Below are 9,107 nucleotides of genomic sequence, written 5' to 3' on the forward strand. Positions count from 1 at the left end.
TCTGCTATTGCTAGAGCCTGCAGTCTAAGTTGTTTTTTGTGATATGAGACAGTGATGGGGGGAAAGAATCCGCCCCTTGCCCTTCCATTTTCTGTCCAATTAATTCCTCTTCGGATAAAAGGACACAATGGGGCCCTTGACCACATAATGAATCATTCAGATTCAGCGACGCGGCCCTGGCACTTGGCTTCTACCCGCCGGTGGTTGCTGGCATGCAGGCTTGTGCCAACTTCAACTTCACCAGTCTACTCATTGGACCCCAAAATCAATGTAAACAATTTGAGGAAGAAATCTGTTATCATATTTTTTTGACCGTAGGTGTAACCAAAATTTGAATTTTAATATTTTGAGTCCTTTGAAAAACACAGTTAATGCAGTTCTCTGAGGATTGTTGGATTGTATTGCATAGTAGTTAGATGAAAATGCATTTTTCAATTTTATATGCGTAATAGAAATTTGCTGGCAAACAATATGACAAAAGCGACAAGTTTCAAGAAAAACATATTTATTTAAAAAATCGACAGCAAATGGGTTAGATGTGCACATGTGAATGCATGTTAATACAACAGCAATAATTTTCACAGCCTCTTAAATTTACAATAATATTATACAAACAGATAAGACAGTATTTGTGGATAGAAATTTTACCTAATTCACAGAATATTAAAAGCCAATGTGATAAAGATATCAAAATAAGTCCAGAGTTCTGTTGTGGGTTACCGATTGTGCGCTGACAGTAAATACATTTTTCAATACTGACAATGTGTGGTCGAAGGCACAGATGTCTTGTGCAAGACTGCAACATTAAATTGGCACTTGATGGTTAATGACACAATCTCATAGACGTAGCCTTTACGTTTCTGGTGCTCAGTAACATCACATAGTAAACAGATACAGTCCAAGTATCATGTGTGAGGATTAGGTCATCAATCTGCAGACAGAGGGCACGTCACACTTTGAGTATAGATGTATGTATATTCTCATATAGAGTGTGTACATGTACAGGAGGTCCAGCTGACATGTCACTCACACACTCTGGTGTTACTTTACCCCATTTCCTTTAACCCCACATCATGACTAATCGCAATTTGCCAAGCATAGCTGTCAGACACCTGTTTTGTCCTGTGCACGTCCATTGGTCCTACTCTGTTCACTTGCAACATGGAATGGAGATGTTTCGAAAAGTCGGAATGATGCGTACTGCCCATCATTAGCTTGTTTTCTGATAAACCATAATTGTAAATAATTAAACCCACATTATATGTATCTGTGTAGTAAAAACAAGAACAGAAAACTTAAGACTTTTATGCCAAAATGTCACTGCAAAATTATTATGAGCAATTTAGTTAAGACAGGAAGCAAATGGTCATTAGTGTACCATAGAACTTAATGGAAAATGGCATTGTCCATAGCATGTCCATTGTATGGCTGTCCCTCTGCCTAAGTGCAGACAAGTCAAGCTGGTCCACATACTGCTGTTTCCTGTAGCTCCGCTCTGGTGGATGTAGGAGACATGTCCTCATGGAGGAGTCTGGCTCAACATTGTTCATAGAACTCTGTATAAAATCAGCAGGCACTTGTAGAGAGTTCACGGCCTACCACCATTGTCTGCTCCTTCATTAGTAGTGCATTGATGTCAGTGAGTGCTGGTTGTGACCCTTAAGGCCGGGACAGAGTGGTGTAGACGGGCTGCTCCCAGCTGGAGGCTGTGGGGCTGTGGGTGGGGGCCATAGACAGGCTGTTGAGGATGGGGCTGCTATAGGGCCTCCTGGAGGAGTGGAAGTACGGGTACTGGTACAAAGTGGAAGGGTATCCAGAGTACGGGTTGTAGTAGTTGGAGCTTTGCAGGTCAGTATAGTCACACTGAGAGCTGGAGAAAGAGGCAGAGGCAGCAGAGGCACTGGAGGAGCCAGAGGCCTGACTGCTGTAGGAGAACTCTGAGTGAGAGGGAGAGTGCTCACTGTAATGACTGGGACTAAGCTGCTCTGTTTTTATGTGCAGCCGATGCTGTCCTGCATCGCCCGCTGATGGGGCAGAGGGCATGGTGCTCTTACGGCTCCACTGTGAGGCATTACCATAAGAGGAACTGTACGGAGCGCCCCCTGCAGACTGACTGTGGTCTGAGGGGAGAGCGGCGGCCACAGCATGGCCATTTAGGGGCAGGTACTGGTCAAACTCATGCACGTCAAAGGTCTCCATGTTACTGATGACATCAGTGCTGAGCTCAGAGATGTCCACGTTACTGAAGTCGATGTTCTGCCGCTCCACCAGGCGGCGGCCCTCATGCTTCAGGTCTGACTTTACTCCATGGTGCAGGTCTGTTTTGGGTGTAGTGGGGGGTGTGGGAGGTCCATGAGGCTGCCCTGTAACCAGGAGTAACAAATGTCAGAAACAGAAGAATAAGACTAGCATATAACCAAGTGCCCTATACCTTATGCATGTGTTCTCATACCTGTGTGCTCCACATGGTGATGTCCGTCTGTGAGGCTGCCCAGCCCCATGCCTGGCTCTGCCTTATACATGTGATGCAGCTCTGCTCCAGCGTCTGAGTCGCTCTGACCAGGCTTCAGGTTCTTCCTTCTGCGGGGCTGGTACTTGTAATCGGGATGGTCTTTCTTATGCTGAACCCGCAGCCGCTCTGCCTCATCAACAAATGGCCTCTTTTCACTCTCTGACAGCAAACTGTTGATATTGAAATATTTTGTTATTATTATTATGTATGACAAATTATCCCAGATCAGTGCTCGAAATAAACAAATCATCATAATTATCATCATCATTATTATTATTCATAAAAACTGAACTTTATGAAAAAACTAAAACATTTAGACTAAAAACAAACTTTGATACATTAATATTAGCCCATGTTATGTATGTTACACTTTACTAATAATATGTAGACTATTTATTTGGTAGGGGGAAAAAGTCTGTGGTGAATTACCGCCATAGTTTGCCGAGAGTCTTGCTGAGCTCCGCGTTGTGAAGATGCGGGTACTGATCGGCCAGTTTCCTGCGCGCAGCCTGAGCCCACACCATGAAGGCATTCATGGGTCTCTTGACGTGCGGCTTGTTCTTCATTGAGCCGTTCCCTCGCACGGGCATGGGCACCAGAGACCAGTCATATCCTTTGAGAACCTGAGACACGGCGTCCCTGATGCACGCCGGAAAGCGCTCATCGTCCTCCACGTCCAACTTCTTCCCCATGCCCCCGTGCAGAGAGCCCTGGCTGTCCGAGCCCGCGGGAGAGGACGGCGCATCGGAGTCAGACTCATCCTGGGACAGCGAGCTGTTTGAGCCGGTGGGACTGCACGGCTGCTCACTCAGACACTTGTCATGATCCTCTGACATTTTCAACATTTTGTATTGAAGTTCGGATGAAAATCCAAATATACCAGGACAAAACTCACATCAAACTGCACACGGCACCGCGGCTTCTCTTTTACGCACAAAGCGCGCTTTACGCACTGTGCGTAACGGTAAATTCCACTTAGGAAAGGTGTAATTAAAGTCCCCGTGCGATCCTGGAGTTGCTCCCGTTTGTTTTCAGCAGTTGAGTCTGATGCGCTGTCATTGGAGGAGCGCGCGCCCAACTTGTGGTCCTGACTGTGAGCATTATCCACACGTTACCGCAACTTGACTCGAAGCCCGCAGAGTGTCTCTCCACCTTCAGCCTGCTATTGGCTGGAATACACCACTACTGTTTTCTTATTGGTTACACATTTTTTATGATAATACAGTTCCGTGTTTTTTTTTCTTCAACATTGCAACCACATCTATACTCATATGTCCATGTCTGAATGGAAACAGATCATTGTTGTCATATGAATTAAACCTTTGTATTTTACAGATTTAGTTGCAACCATACCCACTAGAGAATCAGAGAATCAGTATAACATTTATATAGATAATAATGATGGCCTAAAAGCAAAATGACATGACCTTATAATATAGTTGATCATCAGAATAGTCAACAGCATGTTCATGAAATTGATCAAATTGTACTTATAATAAATTAAATAATCATGCAGCTGACAGGAGTTCTCATCGTGCCCAGTTTAGATATTGAAACATTTGCTTAGGCTTAGTGTAAAACATTTTTATCAAGCACTGCAAACTAAATGTCTTTAGTGATAGATGGTGGGAGTCTAAACTGTTCATTCAGAATAACTTTGACTATGGAATGGTTTGTTTACAGGCGTGCACGTAGCTCCAGCTTTATGACAGAGGATAGTAACTTCCTTTGTTAAAGTGCTGTACTGTGGGATTATAGTTCTCTGTGTGTTTGTTCTGCACCAGTCTGCTCCGGTCCATCTTACTTCAGGTGCCGAGAGCTGCTCTGACCAAAACAATGTGAGGACTTTAAGGAGGAAAAGACCTCAAAATATGGTAGGAAATGCGTTGCCTTTTTTAATAGTACTAGCACATGACAGGTGAATGCTCTACATGTGTTACCTGCTTCGTCTGTTGTTGTTTGCAGTAGACTACTGTAGTTCTATTATTTTTTGAACTTTTAACTATTGCAACATATTTTCTTCCTTATGCATTTAATTGCATATTTAAAGTGGAAGTTTTTTGTTTTTTGTTTTTTTTCTTTCTATACATGTAAATGTCGCTGCTAAATGCTGTAGTCTGGAATAACAAAACACAAAAACAGTTCAATGATCATGACTGGAGTGCTTACCTGTCTTGCTTGTGTCTACTGTATAGCTATAATATTTGTGGATTATTATGATATAATTAATCTAAAATGAATTAATAAATTAAGTTTGCTGACTTCCGCTTTAGAAAACCACGGTGCCCAATCGCCGCCGGGAGCTGACGTTGGTGCAACCTTCAGAACAACAAAGAGCCGTGTCGCTGTTGGCCCCTCCTATGGATAGCTGCAGATAAGTAGGTGATTTTTTTATTTTATTTTTTTTTTCATTTGTACCAAAATAACTATGCGACACTACTGAATCCTATGAGCATCACTGATTAAGAAAATAAAAGAACGAATTAAGTGCCGAGCTGTGGACGTGTGCTAGTGGCTGTAAAAGTGGATTGGCAATATGGCATTAAAAATAAGCAAATAAAGAAGCATGCACAAATAAGTCAAAAAAACATTTTGAGAGGGTAAATGAGAAGGGGAAAGAGCTATAACATGGTTAGAAGTAGAAGTAGAAAACTAATGAAAAACAGGTCCAACATGAAAATTATAATTTTGCTTTGCCAAACTGAATTTTTTCTGGAAAAATACATGAAATCATTTGAGTGACAAGAAATCAGCTGTAAAATAAAGCTAGACACCAGGTCATTTGTTTTTTTCATTAGATCTTTATTTTAAGTGGTAAATACAGAAATGCAGTGCTCTAAATGCTTGCATGTGGATATATTTCTAAAATCATTTGCCTGTCACTCAAACACAGGCAGCAGCTCAGTGATGTGTGTGACTGCATGAGTCAGGGTAAACTTGGCAAACGGAGCAGTGTGTTGTGCCATCACTCTCACCCAGACGAGTCCACGGCCTAACCACATGTGGAAGCTGCTCCCATCCACTAACCAGCCCTGCTTCTGCCTCCACCACATCAAGAACGCTATTCGTATCTCTGCTTTCACACACTCGAGAGCAGGGGAACTGAATCTGACTTTAAAATTACCAGAACTTTTGGGGCCGGAATAGACGCTGTGAAGAGGAAATGTTGGTAGATACTGCTGTGTCAGGACCCAAAACCTATGAGTCTGTTGTTTACAAGCATTTGAAGATTTATTGTTCTAAATCTGTTCAAAGGTCTTACATGTCGTTGCCTCATCAAAAACATACCTGGAGTTGTGTTTTGTTTCATTCACACATGTTTTGGTAATTCTATATTATTAGTCTGTTTAGGTCTCAAAACCTTAAAATTTTCTGTACCTTGTGATGTCATGGGGTGGTAGGGCAATGCCAGGGCAAAAATTATGCAGATGATTCTAGTGAATTTACGATGTTTATAAAACCACAGTAGAGGAATTACCAATACAGGAATTATCACATCATAAGGCGGAAACGTTCCAGTTTGCGGGAAGATCTCAGCCTAAATATGCATGATTTGTGTGTTAAACATGTGTGAATGAAACAAAACACAACTTCAGGTCTGTTTTTTTTTTGTTTTTTGTTTTTTATGAGGAAACAGCATTATAATATAGATCAGAAAATAATGTAATATGGGGCCTTTGGTTATGAAAGAAACATTATTATTCATGTGTTATGAGTCAAATACATAACAAACTGAGAAAACAAACACATCGGTGATTTAACTCGAGCACTGCACAACAGAATATTTTGTGATTGTTACAAAGTACTCTATATACAATCAAGTACAAATAAGCTGTTTACCAAAGAGAATAACTAATTGTAATCCTGCCTTGCTGTGGTTTCTGAAGTAAATTTTCCATACATTTTTTCTATAGATTTTAAAAGACAAACTTTAAAATACTGATCGTTTAATGGCATGACAGTTGATTAGTCTATAGGAAAAATGAATTGGAAAAATACTAGGCCACATGAGTCCCATCATATTCCCCTCCAAGAATCTGTTGTGATTTAGTTGATCACATTTAGTGCAATTTTACATTAAGATACAGCTAATGTAATACTGCAAGTAACTTAAAGGTGCATTATGTCACTTTTCTGGTAGAGGGTCCATCAAATACTTTTCTCCATGGAGATTCCTTTGTCTGGAATGTTTCACACTATGGCATTAAACCTTTCTATCTTCATGGAGACCAAACCAGACTAAGTTACAGGCCAGATCTGTGGAGAGGCAAACCAGATCATGGTCAGAATGTCTGTTTTTTTCTGTGTATCTGAGATACAAAACCACCTGTGACTGAATAAATGTACAGTAGAACAGTTTAATGTCATACTGTGTAACATTCCAGGTACTGCAATGACATATCCATAGAAACAAGCAGGTGACGAACCCCCAACGAAATATTTACATAGTGCACCTTTATGTTAAAAAGTAGTGGTGATGCTACAACATACTGAACAATTATTAACACATATATTTAAATATTTACACATTTTCCAGTAACCACCAAAAGATACTGTTCTTCTTCCTGCAGAGACTAGTCTTAGTGTTTCCCATTTGGTTTGTGGTCGGGTGCATTTCCTTGATTGTCTCTTAAGCACAGGCCTGGGACAGTCAGCCCCCAATCACAAACGGACTTATGGGATATAGTGTCAGGAACCTACCCATGTCCTCTGACCTCACAGCAGTTTCATTTTATTAATCCATACTCCATATTACGCTATTTTCTGATCTATAATATCTGTTATAATGTTGTTTCTTCATCAGAAACATACCTGGAGTTGTGTTTTGTTTAATTCACACATGTTTAACACAAACATCCTGCACACTTACGCTGAATTCTTCTTTCAGGCAGAAAATACAGTAAATAAAGCGCCTCACTGTGTTTTTCAAGTCCATACACCTTCATTAGAATCATTTAGAAAATTTCAGGCTTGGAATTTCTAATAAACAAAAGGTAAAATGTAGCTGTTAAGTTGAAAACTACACCTGCATGACAACACAATAGAATGAGTTTCGTTGTTGTAGTCTAATACTGCAGGATCACAATAAAATGTGTGAATGTAACAAAACACAACTTCAGGTCTGTTTTTGAGGAAGTAACAACATTCTAACATGTCTTAAAGCTCACAAGAATGAATTTTGCATACTATAGGACCTTTAATCATGATCCACTAAGTACAGATTTTATTTCACCTTACTAAAAAAGTATAGTGCCTGGAATGTGATGTGTTGGTGGAAGCAGTTTGGAAACAATTAGCCCGAAATCTCTCAGGGTGTGTTTGGACGTCAGCCATTTTTAGTCCAGAAAAAACCTCTCAAGTACTTCCAGATTATTTGCAGTATTCTCCCTAACAGTTTTGCATGGCAGCCGTTTGTGCATATTTATATCAATTAGGGCTCACTGAGTAGTAGCAAAAAGAAATACTTGTGCTCTTGTAGTTGCAGGTCATGTTGTGATTGCTTGTTTCCTTGAGCTAGCCGATCAGCAGACTGTCAGAGGATATCACATGTGGACTATACATTTCAATAGTGTATAATGACTTCTATTGTATTGGAAAAAGCCCTAAAGGTGAAACTCAAGGTCATTCATTGGGTAGTAAGACAGTATACTGGATGTTGGCTTCTTCTTCTGTGTTTTGCCATTCTCTTCCTCTCATCCTGTTGGCATATGTTCTCAATAAAAACTGTGGTGCGCCCAGTTTTCCATATTGTTGAGGTTTTGATGCGTGGTTCTCATAAATCATCTTCCTAATTTCACTGTGAATTAGAGCTCAAGGGCGTGGAAGTGGAACATAAAAAACACACCAAAGTCCGCCCTCTTGAGTTTACGGGAAAGGGGAGGCAGTAGATCCACAATAGATCTATTTCATGGGGGAACACAGCCTCCTAGCTTTGATATAACCCTGTCCAAGTGGTATCTGTACAATAATAATAACTTTACCTGAAATGTCATCATAATTAGCCATGGCAATTAACGTACAGTGTTAATGTTGAACCTGAAACCTTATCAGATCAATATGAGCAATGGAATATTAGTTTCCTTTTCCGATTGGGCTCGCCAACAAAATGTATCACTATATTTTCATGTCTGTGTTATCCCTCAATTGTCCAGGTAGTTTCCAACTGCAGAAGAAATGTTTGTACTGATTGATGACAATTTTGATTTGTTTGTCTTATTGACCACAGCTACAATAGCTTTTATATACATTTTCCTAAACATAAACAATGCAGACTAATAATTTCCATTTAACACAAATATACTGAAATGTCTTTCTCTGTTCTCTATGCTTTTAGAAAGAGGATTTTCTGTGGACGTCTCAGTTAAAATGACCCATGCAAATCATAAACAATTAAAAAATGACTGAATCTCTATCTTGATTAAGAGTGCAAAGATGTGACACAGTGGCAAAGATGTGTATATGATTTCTTTTTAGTTTTTCCTGTATTTAGGTTGCTTTCGAGTATTTTTTGACTTGCCATCCCTGTGTAATGCTTCCTGACATTAAATCAACCGTCACACAAGCCGATAGCCTCAGGCAGAGCAAAGAGGGAACC

General features: G+C 40.3%; 1 protein-coding gene across 1 annotated transcript; it reads right to left on the bottom strand.

The window, feature by feature from the left end:
• Positions 1-488: 488 nt before the first annotated feature.
• LOC110169707 (transcription factor Sox-8-like) lies at positions 489-3,590 on the bottom strand. Its single transcript, XM_020935288.2, has 3 exons — positions 2,942-3,590; positions 2,453-2,682; positions 489-2,363 (listed from the first exon to the last, which is right to left on the bottom strand). Exons 1-3 carry the CDS (start codon positions 3,355-3,357, stop codon positions 1,660-1,662), a joined length of 1,350 nt encoding a protein of 449 aa, XP_020790947.1. The 5' UTR covers positions 3,358-3,590; the 3' UTR covers positions 489-1,659.
• Between the last annotated feature and the right edge of the window lie 5,517 nt (positions 3,591-9,107).

Source organism: Boleophthalmus pectinirostris, unplaced genomic scaffold, assembly GCF_026225935.1.
Source record: "Boleophthalmus pectinirostris isolate CB_2022bp ecotype Guang Dong unplaced genomic scaffold, ASM2622593v1 HiC_scaffold_17, whole genome shotgun sequence".
Taxonomy (NCBI): Eukaryota; Metazoa; Chordata; class Actinopteri; order Gobiiformes; family Gobiidae; genus Boleophthalmus; species Boleophthalmus pectinirostris.